Source organism: Salvelinus namaycush, chromosome 4, assembly GCF_016432855.1.
Source record: "Salvelinus namaycush isolate Seneca chromosome 4, SaNama_1.0, whole genome shotgun sequence".
In the NCBI taxonomy this organism is placed as follows: domain Eukaryota; kingdom Metazoa; phylum Chordata; class Actinopteri; order Salmoniformes; family Salmonidae; genus Salvelinus; species Salvelinus namaycush.
The window spans coordinates 21,981,873-22,000,358 of NC_052310.1; the positions used below are offsets into that span (position 1 = coordinate 21,981,873).

Sequence of the window (18,486 nt, forward strand, 5' to 3'; positions counted from 1 at the left end):
CTCTGAATGGCACACATACACAATCCATGTCTTAAGGCTGAAAAATACTTCTTAAACGTGTCTCCTGCTCTTCATCTACACTGATTGAAGTGGATTTAACAGGAGAAATCAATAAGGGATCATAGCGTTCACCTGAAAATGGCGCCGACAGATGGGGCTGCCGTGCTTCTAGCTCTTAGGCAACTTTGCAGTATTTTGTTTTTATGTGACAAGTAAAATGTGATTCGATTCACCTGGTCAGTCTGTCATGGGAAGAGCATGCGTTCCTAATGTTTTGTACACTCGGTGTACATTTTTACTTTTTTGGCTATATCGTATCATTTAATGAAAACAAAAATTGGCTAAATGGTCTTAATTTAAGGCAAGGGTTAGGCATTAAGGTTAAAATCAGATTTTATGGCTTTGGCAGTGCCAGCTAGTGACAACTGCAGAGCTGCATCCAGGACCAGATTCATTTCAGTAAAAGTCTACCTGTGCTTTGCTAAGTAACGATACTTCTGACCTCAGAGATGACCACAGTGTACAGTCTAAATCAAGGAGTTGTATATATTATGAGTAAGAATACTAGATATATTCATGAATATAAGTTAGGGAAAATGGCAAAATTAACATGTTTAACATGTTGGACTAAGGAAGCACACCCATGTAATTAATGATTAACATTGCATTAATTTGAATGTGTTTGAAGATATCTTTTTAAATTGTATTTGTTCTGTGCTTATCAGTCTATTTTTTTAATTATTTTGTATATTTCACCTTCAATAAATCAAAGGAAAGTATATACATTTGGACAGTCATTTTCATTTGGTCTGCAGTTGCATAACCAAAAGAAGGTCCGACCTTGTCAATTAACTTGCCAGTCAAATATTGATGGTTCAGCCAAGGCTGTCAGTTCTATGTATTTGCAGGGAGTGACGGCTGTGACGTGTGAACCTGTGTAATCAGTGAGCGTGAGGCCAAAGTCCAGGGTTCCATATACAGATGTAGGATCTTCATTTGATCACCCTGTTGCAGGAATGCAAACTTAGTGTATTTGAGCTTTACAAAGGCTTCTAAACCTTGTTATTTCCACTTTGAAATGTCAGAATTGATTTGCAGTATACATTTTTTTTTATCAACCCCTACAAACGTATTTCACATTTTCTGTTGCTGAAGGATCTGTATGGTTGATGACAATTGGTTTGGCTCATATTGTTAGCTGCTGATTTTGGGGTTTGAAAACCATGTCATGATTGTGCAGCAGGGTAGCCTAGTGGTTAGTGTTGGGCCAGTAACTGAAAGGTTGCTAGCTCGAGTCCCCAAACTGACAAGGTAAAAATCTGTTATTCTGCCCCTGATCAAGGCAGTTAACCCACTGTTCCTAGGCTGTCATTGAAAATAAGAATTTGTTCTTAACTGACTTGCCTAGTTAAATAAAAATGGTCATTTTACCACTGCTGCATTTTCTAAGTTTTTGTGGACTTGCTTATGGTTTATCAGTTATTTGTGTCATTAATGATAGGAAACAATGTTGAATGTGTCTGAACTGATACCTAACAGTATGTTTAGTAGTGTTAGATAAATAGCACATGGTCAGTGATGTATTTGAAAGATTTTTATTATAAATATCTGACAATTTCCAAAAATATTTAACAGGAAAAACACAGTTACAAAACAAATATGAACATAGTAATATATAACATTCTTAGAACACACTGTAAAGCAGGCCACTAAAGTTTTGGGCTCATATTCTCCTGGACTTTAGTTTGCTTTAACCTCATTTATATTAAAAAAAAAAAAAAAAAAAAAAAAGATGTCAAAGCAACTGCAAGGAAATATTCACTTTCTGGGCTCCTGAGTTCGCACTGAACTACTTCTAAATTATCATTTTTTTATACAATTAAATCAGTGTCTTAATTGCCTCTGAGTAATACGCTGGATAGTTCTTTCATTTCAGTGTCCACACTATGCGTATATAGGAAAATAAGACCTTTACAGTGAGTGACTGGATGAACGTATGTATGGTAGACAAAGACCACAATAGATTGTTCATCTATTTGGAAAGAACGTCAATATATGGAATGATTAAGGATTGAAGCACCAGTGAACACTGTTCAATTCTGGAGTGAGCTCCGTATACATAAGTCCAAGTGCGTCAGATGTCAACGACTTCACAGATGCTTCTTGCTCTGTACGCTGCTCAGCGCTCCTGACATGCAATAGGGGATGATGCTCACGGTTGCCAGGGGGACAGTGGCGCTCTTACAGAAAGACAGAAGGTAGAAGAGGGCGGCGGTGTGCGTGGGGGGCTTGAAGGAGTCAAAGAGGTGCAGCAGGAGCAGCGAGGTAATGATACATCCCACCCTGAAGGGGGTGCTGCTGTACTTCTTGCTCTCGGTGTAGAGGGGCGAGTGCACGCCCAGGCCCAGGCCAAACAGGGTGCCCATGTTGCGCAGGAGGCTGGCGAAGGGAGTGGAGTCCATGTGGACCCATTCAGCCCTCACACACCACTTCTGGGCTTTCGCCAGGGTCCACAGCAGGTCCACGCCCAGAGCCTTCAGCAGCACGTAGAAGCCCACAGCGAAGGAGAGCAGGAAGACGGTGGTGTAGAAGTACTTCTTCAGACTGGCTCCGTAGATCCACTGGGTTCTGTTGAAGGCCTCGGCCACAGCCATACCTGGAAATCAAATAGACGTCATATTAGCATCGTGTAGTTGAACAATCTGCACATTTTGTGTCATAGTTATGGGGGTTGTTATAAGGGCTTTATACTGACCTGTGATGACTCCACAGACGACTTGGTGGGGGAAGTGGGCAGCAATGAAGACTCTGGAGAGACAGACACACACCTGGACTGCCCAGAAGAATGCCCACAGAGTGCCCCGCAGATACCTGCCCAGACAAGGGGGAGAGGGCGAGGAACCGTCAGCAAATACGTCTATAGGCGTTTTGAAATCTGTCTGGCTGCTACAATAGTGTACAAGAAACCTCAAATACCACTAAACGTGTGTGACACTACAGGTGAGTAGGCTTCTACCACTGCACATGTAATCAGTTTAAATAGACTGTTGCTTTCTTTGTCAATTTCCCATATCAATTTGGATACGGTTTCACAACAAAACAACTCGAATGCACTCTGGCACATCCCCTTCCCTTCGACAACTAAAGTTAGTTTTCATGGTAAATCATCAGCTACGGTGCGGCAGAGAACATTGATAAGAACTGAACTAAAAATAGTAAACAAGGATAAGATAATTGAGGACAAGAGAAGGAGGGGTTGAATGCTCTGGAACTTACATGCCCTTGGTGGAAGATCTCGTCTTCTTCTTGGTCAGCATGATGGCTAGGATGGAGGTGACCAGCGTGTAGTAGACGCTTGCGGCTCCCATAGCGTGGCCAGAGGGACTGCCTACCAGAGAAAGGCATACTTCAGTCTATGGTCATAGCACTTTATTCAAGTAAAATGAAAACCCAACAATACGGTACAGGATTCTAAAACATGAATATTATCAACATCATGAAAATGATAAAGTGTTTGCTATATTCATTGAATCGCAGCATATATATTTCATATAAGGCATTATGGGAAAAAATAAATGGAAGTAAAGTGATGCTTCTTACCTGGGCCAGTCTCACAGGTCATGGGGTATTGTTCAATGTGAGGTGCAGTGGTATTGCTGTAGTAAGGTGTTTCATGAACCCACCAATACGGCCTCTCGCCAAACAGAATCCTGGAAGGAAAGCACAAGCCACTTAGACTGATGCAGGGAATTTAATTATCACATTTTATTTTATTAAATTGACAGGGACAGTGCACACACACAGACATTCACACCTACATTTCAATGTGTCCAGATGTAGCCGGAGGGACACATTTGATCAAGTTCTAAATTGGTATCCCAGTAAGCATTTATTTGAAGGGTACCTATATAATGACTTCATAACACACTCAAACCGTACATAACAGCAGTATATAAGCTCAGCTGGACTCACCACTTGAAGACCAGGTTGAGCCAGTCTCCGATCACTGCCACCCAGATGAGTTTGATACCCACCGACTCCCGCAGGTGGAACCAGAGGGGGAAGAAGATGAAGAAGGTGTTCCTGAGGTCAGCAGCCCAGGACACCCACAGGAACAAACCCTGGGAGTCCTTATAGTTGGTCTGGAGGTAATTAGTGGTGCTCACCCCATAGCCCTGAAAGGCATCCGTAACTGCCTCCATTTTCCAACTGTCCCGAGTGAACTGTCCGTCTAGGAAGCCAATGTGAGATGTGTTGCAGAAGGAGCGCACTGTAGCTATGTAAGAGTCTGCTGGTTGTTTTTATACCAGAGGGACCCACCACCCAAAGGCATGCACAACCTGATCTTTGAACCTTGCACATGTGTAATAAAACACAACAGGACAGGGGAGTTTGGGAGGGTTGTACAGTACTAACAGGAGAGACCATACAAACAAGTGCAAAGGAGGGGTAAAAACAAAAGTCAATCAGTGTCTCTGTGTCGCTCACCCTGAAACAGCATGGAGACAAAAATGCAAAATTTACGATTGACCAGTGGAATTCACATTAAAACCTAACAAATAGCCTACACTATAGTTTGTGGCAAAACAAGCCAACCAGGGGCATGTGTGGACAACCGCATTGCTTTTGCTTTTCTCTATTGAAATGCAAAATCCAATGTTTTACTTGTAATACAGTAAGTTGTCATTGTAAGACCATGAAATGGATAAGATAGGAACTAAAAGAGTCACGTGTACCAACTTACTAAGCCCACTTTTTGGCCAGTTTCAAAAAACGCATTTAAAAAATAAGAAATAAAAAAATGTCATATTATGAAAGGCTGGAAGAGATTGAGACCAGCACACTGTCGAAAAAAGGAGTAAATCCAAAACTGAGGCTTGAACGCAAAATAAATACATTTATTTTATATTATGAAAGGCTAAATAAATGTTGACGATATGCAAAATCATCCCATTCTTCAACGACCTGTAGATAATCTGTCAGTTATATAATGAATTTCTGATGATTTTGTGAAAATTGTGGTCAGCGTCCTGTGGCTAGCCCACCTGTCAGTTACATAAGGGAATCAATCATTAAATAGTGTGGGACTTACTGCAGAGATGCTGAAAAGATAACTGACCAATAAAACTAGGTCTTGGATATGGTACTTACCATGCTGTAAACAAGTCTGATTAGACAACCCCCAAGCCAGGACTCACCTCAGGCTTTAGCTTATTGGAAAGAAATAGTAAATTAACTTATCATTACAGCAGGTCATAAGGTCGGTGCATTTTTGATTGATTTCGTGCCATTCGTTTCGCATGATAATGATTGATGTGGTTGAAGTGGTAATGACATGAAAAGGTCAATCAATAGGTCAATCAATTTATATTGGCCTGCTTAACGTGTTCTTGCTACGATCTTTGCCAAGAGACGTACAGTCCTGGAGTGGAAAAACATTCACCCACTATCACACAGACATCCTGTTTCAGGGGCTAGCTTATCACTCCAGAGCAGAGAACTTCTGTTTACCGGTTTGGGAAACAGGAGCTCCATGTTGGGGTGTAGGCTAAAGGTCAGGGAGCCTGTCTACAACGTCCACTTGAAGGCAAACAAATGCCCTAACCTTGAATAAAGTCTGATGGGAACAGACAGTCCTGGAGCTCCAGAGGAGCTCTACCAGCTTTGGTGCACCTTCCCTGGGTTGCTGATCTGGATCCACACTGCAGTCATGGATCTTTTCCACAGCTGGGGTTGGAGGTGGCTGTCCATCTGCAGACCAAGTATGGGCATTATGAGGGCTGATTTAGACTCTACAGTGGCAGACCTGCATACCACCTTCTGTTTCTTCCCAGGCTGGTTCTATCTGCGCAGGGACGTGGGGGTCAAACTCATCTGGGTGGCCGCCATTGGGGACTGGCTCAACCTGGTCCTGAAGTGGTAAGGAACGGGTTAAATCAGGTTTCTGTCATTTTGTAGGTCATGGATTTTTACTACAAATTTGGAATAAATACACATGAACGAGAACTTGCGTTGTCTTGAAACTGGACCAGGTCGGCAATGCCATAGATAGACCAATGTGTGCCAGAGTATAGCAATGCGTATCACTCAACATACCTCAAGAATATAGTAGTATTGGGAAGTGGAAGCATTATTGTCTTAGTATGTAATAAATGAATGATCATAGGGCCATAACAACCTTTGCACTTTAGTATTGATTCCCATTCAGCAGGGTAAATACATAGAGAATAATCTTATCTGGAAAAGGAATTCAGTTGGAAGTGTACAGTGAATTCCAGTGGAGGCTGGTGACTTGAAAAATTGAGGAGGATGGGAGACCCACGTAGATATCAAAGTGTGTTTCAAAAATTGTCAAGAGTATTTATTTTAACCTAAAGCATTTAATAAAGACATTTATAGTACAATATTATAGGGAATGGGAACGAGAGGGCTACTTACACAGTGTTTGGAAGGGATCACAGCAGTGATTGAATGAGGGTATGAGGCATGAGTTGAGGTGTTCAGAGGCTTGACTTCAGTGCAGGACAGGATTTGTCTGGGAAGACAAAAAACAATAACACAACACATTACACAGTTAGACAAAAGAATAATGAGTTAGTCCAAGCAAGGAGTAAAATCATTGATGTGTAATAATGTGATTGTGTATGTGATTGACTCTAAATACAGTAATGAGAGAAAATTGATCGGGGTACTCACAGTGATTGGAGAGGAAACATTCAATGTGCCAGTGGATGAGCGGGTACATGAGACGTGGCTTCAGTTCATGTCAGGAGAGAGTTGACAATGGTAGTGGAGTGGAGTGGTCATCTCCTCTTAATCAGGGAACAGGAGGGGACTTAGCTCGAAATACAAATAGCAGATACATTCCATTACAGCTGCGCCATCGAAGGTTTGAACAAGTTTCTCCCTGAAGTTAAACACAGTTCACATCTTGCCCACTTGACACATCAAAATAGCCCAAGAAACATTCCTGAATAACGCCCTGATCATCCACATACCTGACGATAACTGACAACTGCAAGCAGACTGGTGGCACCATAGGTCCCAGAGCGGGGGGAAATTGTTACACCCTGGGGCCTGGAGTTTTTCCTTATCTGTTACCCTAACCAGGAAAACTCTGGATCCTATAAGGTATGACAGTGATTAATCAGTGGTAAAAATATTTTATATGGGCTATGATGGGAACAGTTTTTCCTAATCAAGTCACATGGTTTAAAGAAAATAAGAAAAAAAACTGAGGTGGATGAGAACCCTGTCAAACTGCAGCAACTTTAAACTTGTTCATATTCATTATATTTAGACTAGATTAGGAAGGGGATTTCCTCTACCTAGACACAGACAACAACTGATAGACAATAGAACTCACAGGGTTGAGCTTGCTTTATGAATGTTTGCATCATACAGTTCTATGCAGCTGTAGGCCTTCTAAAAAATGAACTCACATCTGTCATCACTATTGCTTGGTTCATTCCAGTTTATCCTGTTGGATTGAAAACGTATTGACAGCTTAGCCAACCCAGTTTTGAATATAAACCAACTTTGATCACATTCACATTTTCTCCTGACACACAAATGGACTATAAATACATAACGTTACCAATTAGTTTACCCTGACCAAGTGGACAACGCACATAGGCTGTATGCATATGCTCTTATTAGTAGCCTACAGTTGATTAGACTGAAAAATTGTCTAATTTTCATCCCATACAGCATGCCAGATCTCTAATGTTAAGGTGTAGCCTAGGCTGATGCAACATTTATATAATGCGTTTTTTGCTTGTGTCTGTCCGGAGTGAGTATGTATTTTCATCTTTGCTAAATAAAAAACGGAGGAAAATGGAATGCCTAAATGCACTGCATCAACCTCTTTCTTTAATCTAACTTTTAATGGATGATGTGATGTGAAGCTATCAAATCATTCGGAATTGATTTCGACATCCCAGAAAAGACATTTGAAAGTTCGATATGTTCAGCAAGTAACGAATTGTTACCGGGGGATTATTATTAAACATTACAGGCCATACTTAAACATTTAAAACTAGATAGAAAGTATGGAAAAACTATCATGGACCTATATATTTGCAAATAACTCCCCTTTTTTTCTGGCCTTCAAATAGATTTGGACAAACAAATCAGTACAACAACAAAAAACTGTGCGGCCCTCCATTGAATTTCAAAATCCTGATGTGGCCCTCAATTCCAAAAGGGGGTAGGTACGGTCTAGGGTTGTTTTGGAGCAGGGCCTTGTGTCTTGTTCATCTCCAGGTTCTTGCAGGTGGGCCTGTGGATGCTGCTGTGTACAGTGGAGCTGCTGGTGTGCATGTCCAGAGTCTACATGGCTGCCCACTTTCCCCACCACGTCATCAGTGGGGTCATCACAGGTCAGAGAACCAGGACTCTAGATGTCTAGATTTCAAGATGAAGAAACATGTACCCTTGTACCCAGCAGGTCCTGCTAACCTGAATGCTATTGCGCTGGCGTGGTTATTTTCTTTTCATGTTGTCGTCCTTTCCAGGAACTCTGGTGAAATGTGCAACCAGGCCTAGCAAGTAGTGTAGTGTAAAAGTTATTGTATCTTATTTCAATGATCTTGTAGCTTGATGACAATCTCCCTGGTCTCTATCCATGGCAGGTATCATGGTGGCTGAGTTCTTCTCTAGAGTGCAGTGGATCTTCAGAGCCAGTCTGAAGAAGTACTTCTACACCACCGTCTTCCTGCTCTCCTTCGCTGTGGGCTTCTACGTGCTGCTGAAGGCTCTGGGCGTGGACCTGCTGTGGACCCTGGCGAAAGCCCAGAAGTGGTGTGTGAGGGCTGAATGGGTCCACATGGACTCCACTCCCTTCGCCAGCCTCCTGCGCAACATGGGCACCCTGTTTGGCCTGGGCCGTGCACTCGCCCCTCTACACCGATACACCGAGAGCAAGAAGAACAGCAGCACCCCCTTCAGGGCGGGATGTATCATTGTCTCCTTATTGCTGCTACAGATCTTGGATAGCTTGATGTTCTCCTCCAGGAACCAGGCAACGTTCTACATGTTGTCCGTCAATAAGAGTGCTGCTGCCCTCTTCATCCCCACAGCTCTGGTTCCCGGAGGACTCTCCTGGATCTTCCCAGGTTAAAGTGGGGCGGCTAAGCTGAAATTTTCATAACAATCGTTCACTTTGTGATAAAAGCACCACATTTGGCACAGAGGTAGGTTTATGTACCCTGAAAATATTTTGATATTAGGCCATGACATATTTGGCCCATGGGGGACATGGCAGCCATCTTACAAAATGGCCACCGAAAGTAAAACAATTTTACAATTCAGAAGGACTGTTTCAATATAAAAACAAATTGGGTGCAGAGTTGGAAAATGTACACTGAAATAATTTCAGTTGCTTTGGCAATACTATTGTACAAACCAAGGACTATGGTGGAAGTTGAGTGTAGTTGTCACCTGGAGGTGTGTAAATCTGTTGGACTATCAGAAACTGTTTTGATTTGACAAATTAATTGGCTTGCTAATAAGCCCATGAGCAGACCTCATTGGTTTGAATGGTGTCAGCAATTTTTTATCTTGTATTCTTTTGAACTTAACAACATGAATTGGGGTATTTGGAGTACTATATAGGTAGAGAACATTGAACAGAACAAGGCTATGTAAATAACAAAATGTTGACAAAAATACAGATAGAACCTTATAGTCCCAAGCTCTCGACTTGTTTCTTCAAATAGATTGCTGTTTGTTCCTAATTAAATGTAAATGTTACATACAGTATATGCAATCCTGTGTATAGCAACATATAATTTATGGGGAGACAAGTGAAAACTTGTGATTCAGTAGAAAAGTTTGGAGGACATTGAGGAGCTGAATCCTCTGTTACAGGAAGCAATGCTAGAAGACTAGGCTATCTTCAGCTTTGTGAAAAAGTCTTCCACTGCCTCAGAGCATTCATGCTGGAGTGTCTCTATTTCTTTGTGGTGGTTATGTCTCTTGGGTTCATGTTAGTGAATGACACTGTGCTGGTGTGGCTCCTTCGATGACAACAAGAGGACAAAGGGTGATTATCAGGCCCTGGACTCCGGACCTTGAGCGGTGAGGATCAAGACTGGTTGTACTATAATGTACAATAAGTGTTTGCATTTTATTTACTAGATGATGTTGTGAACACGGTTGCCGTGATTAATGAGCAAAATCCCTTTTGCTTGGTGTACACAAAGATATTTTTTTACTTTGAGTTAGTTTTTCAGAGAAAATAACCCAAAATGACAAAACTGATTAATGAATTATTACTAGGGACATTAAACATTTACTACTAGACGACCGACCCTCAGCTCAATACATAGCAACACTCTTTACCTCATGCCCACTGACGTTGGGAGTTTTGGCCATGGAGGTTCAACGAGCAGCACTTTTTGTGTACAGAACGATGACTATGTGTATCTGTGCGTTAGTGACACTTACCAAGTATACTGTTTCAATCAAACATACCAGCAATAATGAATAAATACTTGACTGTACATTGTCACATGTCAACACACTGTACAATAATCTACTTAACTTGACCCTGATATCAAGTCAGTGACAATCCATCCTATCATTGCCAAGTATTGTGACGGACATGCATATTTCCTATGGTGACATAATATTGTACATCCATCCAACCTCGTGTTGTTTCCCTCTTTCAGCTCTTATCTTCAACTGCATCGTGGGTTTTCTTCCTATGCTCACCTCATAAAACGATATTGTATATCTATACAGTACAGCTCGATTTGCAAATCTCCCAGTAAATTACCATAATTTTCTGAAATGTTGGTAATCTATTAAAAAAACGTTGGTAATGTATACTAGAATAACATAACACATAAGATATACATTTTCTTGTCCTTATAGTGGATAGACCATATGGTTGAAGAGAAAATTGCTTAATCAATGAAAAAAAGCATCTAATGAACAATGACATAATTTGCAATTAACCCTGCAACTCTTCCAACTATTTACTTTTTCCCAACTGTGGTCGTGACTGTTTTACAATGTAAATGAAGGTTGGGTTTGTTTCAATCCTGCCCACATAACCACAGCTGGCAGCACACAAGTAATTATCAATTCTGGGTGCAGCTGCACAAGACATTTTTGGTTTACTTTGGACATCCCTATGAGGCTAGTTAGGGACCATCGGTAAATTGCACAATGTACATGGGACAATATGTAAACATTTCAATAGCTCAAAATTTCAATGACTTAATATAAATTGTCGAAATTCATATACAAATATTGAAAGCATTTCATTAAAACATCTAAAGGTGTGCAACATGAAAATATTGTCTTATTTGCATTGTGTAATTGATTGATGGTCCCTATCTAGCCCGGAGATAGGCTATCCAAAGTCAAACTAACTTACCATGGTCGCACACCAGTCGGCTGAAGCTATTTGGCTAAAGAATAAAAAATAACTCTTCCCACCAGCAAACACGCACGAGACACCCACATCAAATCATACCCCGAAACCAACTCAGGTTTGAATTCAGTCATGGTAGCCATAATTTCTTAACGAACCAAATCAGGAAGTGCAGTCGGCCTTTAAAGATCTATCAGTGAGTAGCTATGTTTCCACTCACTTGTGGAGTGATTTTTTGTCGACATTTAGAAAGTTTGCATAGAAAATAGTTGCAACTGCTAGGGTGCGTTTCAAATCAAATCAAATTGTATTTGTCACATGAGCCGAATACAACAGGTGTAGACCTTACAGTGAAATGCTTACTTACAAACCCTTAACCATCAATGTAGTTTTAAGAAATTGTACCCCCCCCCAAAAAAAGGGTAAGAGATAAGGAAAACAAATAATTAAAGAGCAGCAGTAAATAACATTAGCAGGGCTGTATACAGGGGGTACCGGCACAGAGTCAATGTGTCAATGTGTGGGGGCACCAGTGTCGAGGTATTTGAGGTAATTATGTACATGCAGGTAGGGTTATTAAAGTGGCTATGCATAGATAATAACAGAGAGTAGCAGCAGCGTGGGGGGGGGGGGGGGGGGGGTGCAAATAGTCTGGGTAGCCATTTGACTTGCTGTTCAGGAGTCTTACGGCTTGGGGGTAGAAGCTGTTTAGAAGCCTCTTGGACCTAGACTTGGTGCTCCAGTACCGCTTGCCGTGCAGTAGCAGAGAGAACAGTCTATGACTAGGGTGGCTGGAGTCTTTGACCATTTTTGGGCTTTCCTCTGACACCGCCTGGTATATAGGTCCTGGATGGCAGGAAGCTTGACCCCGGTGATGTACTGGGCCGTACGTACTACCCTCTGTAGTGCCTTGCAGTCGGAGGCCGAGCAGTTGCCATACCAGGCAGTGATGCAACCCGTCAGGATGCTCTCGATGGTGCAGCTGTAAAACCTTTTGAGGATCTGAGGACCCATGCCAAATCTTTTCAGTCTCCTGAGGGGGAATAGGATTTGTCGTGCCCTCTTCACGACTGTCTTGGTGTGCGTGGACCACAATAGTTTGTTGGTGATGTGGACGTCAAGGAACTTGAAGCTCTCAACCCGCTCCACTACAGGCCTGTCGATGAGAATGGGGGCATGCTTGGTCCTCCTTTTCCTGTAGTCCACAATCATCTCCTTAGTCTTGATCACGTTGAAGGAGAGGTTGTTGTCCTTGCACCACCCAGCCAGGTCTTTGACCTCCTACCTATAGGCTGTCTCATCGTTGTTGGTGATCAGGCCTACCACTGTTGTGTCATCAGCAAACTTAATGATGGTGTTGGAGTTGTGCCTGGCCATGCAGTCATGAGTGAACAGGGAGTACAGGAGGGAACTGAGCACGCACCCCTGAGGGGCCCCCGTGTTGAGGAGCAGCGTGGCGGATGTGTTATTACCTACCTTTACCACCTGGGGGTGGCCCGTCAGGAAGTCCAGGATCCAGTTGCAGAGGGATGTGTTTAGTCCCAGGGTCCTTAGCTTAGTGATGAGCTTTGACGGCACTATGGTGTTGAACACTGAGCTGTAGTCAATGAATAGCATTCTCACATAGGTGTTCCTTTTGACCAGGTTGGAAAGGGCAGTGTGGAGTGCAATAGAGATTGCATCATCTGTGGATCTGTTGGTGTGGTATGCAAATAGGAGTGGGTGTAGGGTTTCTTGGATAATGATGTTGATGTGAGCCATTACCAGCCTATCAATGCATTTCATGGTTATAGACGTGAGTGCTACGGGTCGGTAGTCATTTAGGCAGGTTACCTTAGTGTTCTTGGGCACAGGGACTATGGTGGTCTACTTGAAACATGTTGGTGTTACAGACTCAGACAGGGAGAGGTTTAAAATGTCAGCGAAGACACCTGCCAGTTGGTCAGCGCATGCTCGGAGTACACGTCCGGGTAATCCGTCTGGCCCTGCGGCCTTGCGAATGTTGACCTGTTTAAAGGTCTTACTCACATCGGCTGCGGAGAGCGTGATCACACAGTCATCCGGAACAGCTGATGCTCTCATGCATGTTTCAGTGTTACTTGCCTCGAAGCGAGCATAGAAGTTATTTAGCTCGTCTGGTAGGCTCGTGTCACTGGGCAGCTCTTGGCTGTGCTTCCCTTTGTAGTCTGTAATATTTTGCAAGCCCTACCACATCCGACGAGTATCGGAGCCGGTGTAGTACGAATCAGTCTTGGTCCTGTATTGACGCTTTGCCTGTTTGATGGTTCGTCGGAAGGCATAGTGGGATTTCTTATAAGCTTCCGGGTTAGAGTCCCGCTCCTAGAAAGCGGCAGCTCTACCCTTCCATTGAATTATCTTGTGTAGATCAAAACAGCTGGACATAATGAAGTCACACCAACAACAACAAAAATTGTCGCAAATACCTAGTGTCGGATAAAAATGTTCTGGTTGAAGTGTTCCCATTACCCATTTAGGCAAATTACGCATAAAGAAATTGCAGACAGCCTGTAGGCTATGCCCTCCCACCTATCTGTTTCATGTCTTAGGTAGCCCGTGAAAGCCAGCATGAATAGAATGCAATAATTGACTAATACTTGCCATATTCTAATAATTATCATGCTTCAACGCATCAGCACGGTCGGTGCCATGGTGAAACTTGCACTCCTGTAGATATGAAATAATATATATATATATATATACTGAACGAGTCAAAAGTTTGGACACACCTACTCATTCAAGGGTTTTTCTTTATTTTTACTATTGACCTATTGAGTATATATTTTTTACAGCTTTGTCATTATATTTTTCATATTTAAAAATCTTATTTTATTATTTTCTATAGGCCTATTTTGCATGTTATAAGTTTCCAAAATGTTGGTAGTTTACTTACATTTTTTAAGTTACCGGTAACATTCCCTCCCTTTGCAACCCTGAGTTCACCTAACATGTGTGTGTATGTGTGGAAGGGAATGCCACCAGTCTGTGAGGAGAGCGGGAGTGTTCCTGAAGGGCTGACTTACATGCTGCCAGTGCATGGACAGAGAGTGACTGAAGGTGTGTCAGCTCCACCACCACCAACTCATCCAGAGGTCGCCCCTGTCTGCACATTGAGCCTACGCAACAACATGTGGACACACACCACAGACTACGTCAGGATAGGACCTGTTGGGAAACACACACACTACAGACTACAACATACTGTGGATGTTCAAAATAGAGTTAAAGGTCCAATGCAGCCGTTTTTTGGCTCAATATCAAATCATTTCTGGTCAATTATTAAGTACCTTACTGTGATTGCTTTCAATAAAAATGGTCAAAAATAAACAAAAGTAGCTTCTTAGTAAAATGTAATTTCTCAAGCAAGAATTTTGCTAGTACTATCTGGGAGTGGTCTGAGAGAGGGCCCTAATTGGAGGAGCCTAATGGGAGGGATGTGTAATCTGAAACTAGCTGTGATTGGCAGTGAGGAGGGCAAATTATCTTTGTTATTGGTCAATTAACTAATACCACCTGGTTATGTCACTAGGCAGTCCAAAAACCCCACCCAGCCAAACAACCTAAAAGTGCATTATCATAACTTTCACAATTTCACAGTATTATTCCAACATAGTGTGGAAATATATATAAAACACGGGAAAATCTAGTTTGACTGCACTAACCTTTTAAAATAGGATGACTAAGACCAGTAATTTATCATCTATGAACATAATCGTTTGTGATAAAGAACAATTGCTTAATCTCAAACAAATCAAAACAGTATTGTCTGCAAAACCCATCTTGGCAAATGCATGTTTGTCATGTAAACTAATGAGGCACATTTGTACTACGAGCTGATGCAAAGGGACGTTTTCCAATCAAATACAGTCTGTGAAACATAACATACCCTGTGAAAGTAGCCGCCCTTTCCGCTTTACTTCCGTATCATGTACCCTAATCTTTTGATGAGCTTCATGACGATATCATAAAATTCGTAAAAATGCGGTCATTTAATATATATGAAATTGTATTTGTTTGTGGATTCATTTACTTCTACCAGATAAATGCCTTTTATTAGGTTTTTGCGCTGAAGACCATTGCGCTACGTTTTTGTCCATTGAATACCTTTTAAAAAGCCTACAAAAGTTCAAAAACGTCAAGGCTACTTCCTTGAAAATTATGTGTCAGTTGCATAGCTTATTATGTTAAGTGATCAAGATGCAGTTCAGTAGAATCAGATGTGTGATTGACTGTGACTGTGACTGCTGTTGACCTTCCTTGAACATCAGCCTTACATGTACCATTTAGCTCCATCTACTGGGTGACAAGGGCATTGCTGAAACAGCTTTTTTTTTCAGTCTCAATATCATTTTTATTTATTTTTGGTCACATACACATATTTAGCAGATGTTATTGTGGGTGTAGCGAAATGCTTGTGCTCCTAGCTCCAACAGTGCAGTAGTATCTAACAATTCACAACAATACACACAAATATAAAAGCAAAAGAATGGAATTAAGAAATATATAAATATTAGTAAGAGAAATGTCAGAGTGGCATTGACTAAAATACAGTAGAATAGAATGCAGAATGTACATATGAGATGAGTAAAGCAGTATGTAAACATGATTCAAGTGGCCATTGATTCCAAGTCTATGTATATAGGGCAGCAGCCTCTAAGGTTCAGGTTTGTGTAACCGGGTGGAAGCCAGCTATTTAACAGTCTGATGGCCTTGAGATAGAAGCTGTTTTTCAGTCTCTCGGCCCCAGCTTTGATGCACCTGTACTGACCTCGCCATCTGGATGATAGCCGGGGTGAACAGGCCGTGGCTCGGGGGGTTGATGACCTTGATAATATTTTTGGCCTTCCTGTGACATCGGATGCTGTAGGTGTGGAGGGCTGGTAGTTTACCCCCGGTGATGCGCCTAGAGAGCCATGCGGTTGTGGGCGGTGCAGTTGCCGTACCAGGTGGTGATACATCCCGACAGGATGCTCTCAATTGTGCATCTGTAAAAGTTTGTGAGGGTTTTAGGGGCCAAGCCAAATTTCTTCAGCCTCCTGAGGTTGAAGAAGCGCTGTTGCGCCTTCTTCACCATACTGTCTGTGTGGGTGGACCATTTCTGATCATTGAGTGAGAGGTTATTTTCCTAGCACCACTCTCCCAGGGCCCTCACCTCCTCCCTGTAGGCTGTCTAATCATTGTTGGTAATCAGGCCTACTACTGTTGTGTCGTCTGCGAACTTGATGATTGAGTTGGAAGCATGCGTGGCCATGCAATCATGAACAGGGAGTACAGGAGGGGGCTGAGCAGAAGTGGAGGTGTTGTTTCCTACCTTCACCACCTGGGGGTGGCCCGTCAGGAAGTCTAGGACCCAGCTGCACAGGGCGGGGGTTCAGACCCAGGACCCCGAGCTTAATGATGAGCTTGGAGCATACTATGGTGTTGAATGCTGAGCTATAGCCAATGAACAGCATTCTTACAAAGGTATTCCTCTTGTCCAGATGGCATAGGGCAGTGTGCAGTGCGATCGCGATTGCATCGTCTGTGGATCTATTGGGGCGGTAAGCAAATTGAAGTGGGACTCTAGGGTGTCAGGTAAGGTAGAGGTGATATGATCCTTAACTAGCCTCTCAAAGCACTTCATGATGACAGAAGTGAGTGCTATGGGGCGATAGTAATTTAGTTGTTACCTTTTCTTTCTTGGGTACAGGAACAATGGTGGCCATCTTGAAGCAAGTGGGGACAGCAGACTGGGATAGGGAGAGATTGAATATGTCCGTAAACACTCCAGCCAGCTGCTCTGCGATTGCTCTGAGGACGCGGCTGGGGATGCTGTCTGGGCGGCAGCCTTGCAAGGGTTAACACGCTTAAATGTCTTACTCACATCCGCCACGGAGAAGGAGAGCCCACAGTCCTTGGTAGCGGGCCGCATTGGTGGCACTGTGTTATCCTCAAAGCGGGTGAAGCTGTTTAGCTTGTCCGGAAGCAAGATGTCGGGTGTCCGCAACACGGCTGGTTTTCCCTGTGTAGTCCGTGATTGTCTGTAGACCCTGACACATATGTCTCGTGTCTGAGCCGTTGAATTGCGACTCCACTTTGTCTCTGTACTGACGTTTTGCCTGTTTGACTGCCTTACGGAGGGAATAACTACACTGTTTGTATTCAGCCATATTCCCAGTCATCTTGCCATGGTTAAATGCGGTGGTTCGCGCTTTCAGTTTTGCAAATGCTGCCATCTATGCACGGTTTCTGGTTTGGGTAGGTTTTAATAGTCACAGTGGGTACGACATCTCCTATACACTTCCTGATGAACTCAAGTCACCGTATCCCTGTATTCGTCAATGTTATTCTCAGAGGCTACCCGGAACATATCCCAGTCCTCATGATCAAAACAATCTTGAAGCATGGATTTCGATTGGTCAGAGCAGCGTTGAATAGACCTTAGCATGGGTACTTCCTGTTTGAGTTTCTGCCTATAGGAAGGGAGGAGCAAAATGGAGTCGTGTTCAAATTGCCAAAGGAAGGGCGGGGGAGGGCCTTGTAGACATTTTGAAAAGTTGAGTAACAGTGGTCCAGCGCAAGTACTATTGTCAATGTGTTGATAGAACTTCGGTAGCATTTTCCTCAAATTTGCTTTGTTAAAATCCCCAGCTACAATAAATGCGGCCTCAGGATATGTGGTTTCCAATTTGTATAAAGTCCAGTGTAGTTCTTTGAGGGCCGTCATGGTATCGGCTTGAGGGGGAATATACATGGCTGTGACTATAACCGAAGAGAATTCTCTTTGGAGGTAATAAGGTCGGTATTTGATTGTGAAGAATTCTAGGCCGGCTGAACAAAAGGACTTGAGTTCCTATATGTTATCACAATCACACCACGAGTAATAAATCATGAAACATACACCCCCGCCTTTCTTCTTCCCAGAGAGTTCTTTATTCCTGTCTGCACGATGTACTGAGAACCCACCTGGCTGTATGGACGGGGACAGTATATCCAGAGTCATATTTCTGTGAAACACAGTATGTTACAATCCCTGATGTCTCTCTGGAAGGAGATCCTCGCCCTGAGCTCATCTACTTTGTTGTCCAGAGACTGGACATCAGTGA

At 42.7% G+C, this 18,486-nt stretch overlaps 2 protein-coding genes across 4 annotated transcripts; one reads left to right on the top strand and one right to left on the bottom strand.

Moving 5' to 3' along the window:
- Positions 1-1,579: 1,579 nt before the first annotated feature.
- Positions 1,580-4,293, bottom strand: LOC120046314 (glucose-6-phosphatase-like). The gene is made up of 5 exons (XM_038991442.1): positions 3,973-4,293; positions 3,601-3,710; positions 3,277-3,388; positions 2,756-2,871; positions 1,580-2,656 (listed from the first exon to the last, which is right to left on the bottom strand). Exons 1-5 carry the CDS (start codon positions 4,200-4,202, stop codon positions 2,151-2,153), a joined length of 1,074 nt encoding a protein of 357 aa, XP_038847370.1. The 5' UTR covers positions 4,203-4,293; the 3' UTR covers positions 1,580-2,150.
- Positions 4,294-5,524: 1,231 nt separating this feature from the next.
- On the top strand, positions 5,525-14,647 carry LOC120046315 (glucose-6-phosphatase-like). Of its 3 annotated transcripts, none has more exons than XR_005476788.1 (4): positions 5,525-5,919; positions 8,266-8,381; positions 8,634-9,194; positions 14,371-14,647. XR_005476788.1 is itself a non-coding variant. In XM_038991444.1 (4 exons), exons 1-4 carry the CDS (start codon positions 5,621-5,623, stop codon positions 9,119-9,121), a joined length of 831 nt encoding a protein of 276 aa, XP_038847372.1. In that variant the 5' UTR covers positions 5,531-5,620; the 3' UTR covers positions 9,122-10,530. The 3 variants fall into 3 exon arrangements, 2 of the variants coding, with proteins under 2 accessions (XP_038847371.1, XP_038847372.1); XM_038991444.1 differs by lacking the exon at positions 14,371-14,647 and having other exon boundaries at positions 5,531-5,762; positions 5,835-5,919; positions 8,634-10,530; XM_038991443.1 differs by lacking the exon at positions 14,371-14,647 and having other exon boundaries at positions 8,634-10,530.
- Positions 14,648-18,486: the final 3,839 nt, after the last annotated feature.

Coding starts and splice junctions, on each gene's coding strand:
- LOC120046315 (XM_038991443.1), top strand. CDS start 5,621: ATGGGAACAGACAGTCCTGGAGCTCCAGAGGAGCTCTACCAGCTTTGG. Junction 5,920..8,265: donor CTCAACCTGGTCCTGAAGTG/GTAAGGAACGGG, acceptor GTTCATCTCCAG/GTTCTTGCAGGTGGGCCTGT. Junction 8,382..8,633: donor CATCAGTGGGGTCATCACAG/GTCAGAGAACCA, acceptor TATCCATGGCAG/GTATCATGGTGGCTGAGTTC.
- LOC120046314 (XM_038991442.1), bottom strand. CDS start 4,202: ATGGAGGCAGTTACGGATGCCTTTCAGGGCTATGGGGTGAGCACCACT. Junction 2,872..3,276: donor AGATCTTCCACCAAGGGCAT/GTAAGTTCCAGA, acceptor TTGTCTGGGCAG/GTATCTGCGGGGCACTCTGT. Junction 2,657..2,755: donor CGTCTGTGGAGTCATCACAG/GTCAGTATAAAG, acceptor TTTGATTTCCAG/GTATGGCTGTGGCCGAGGCC.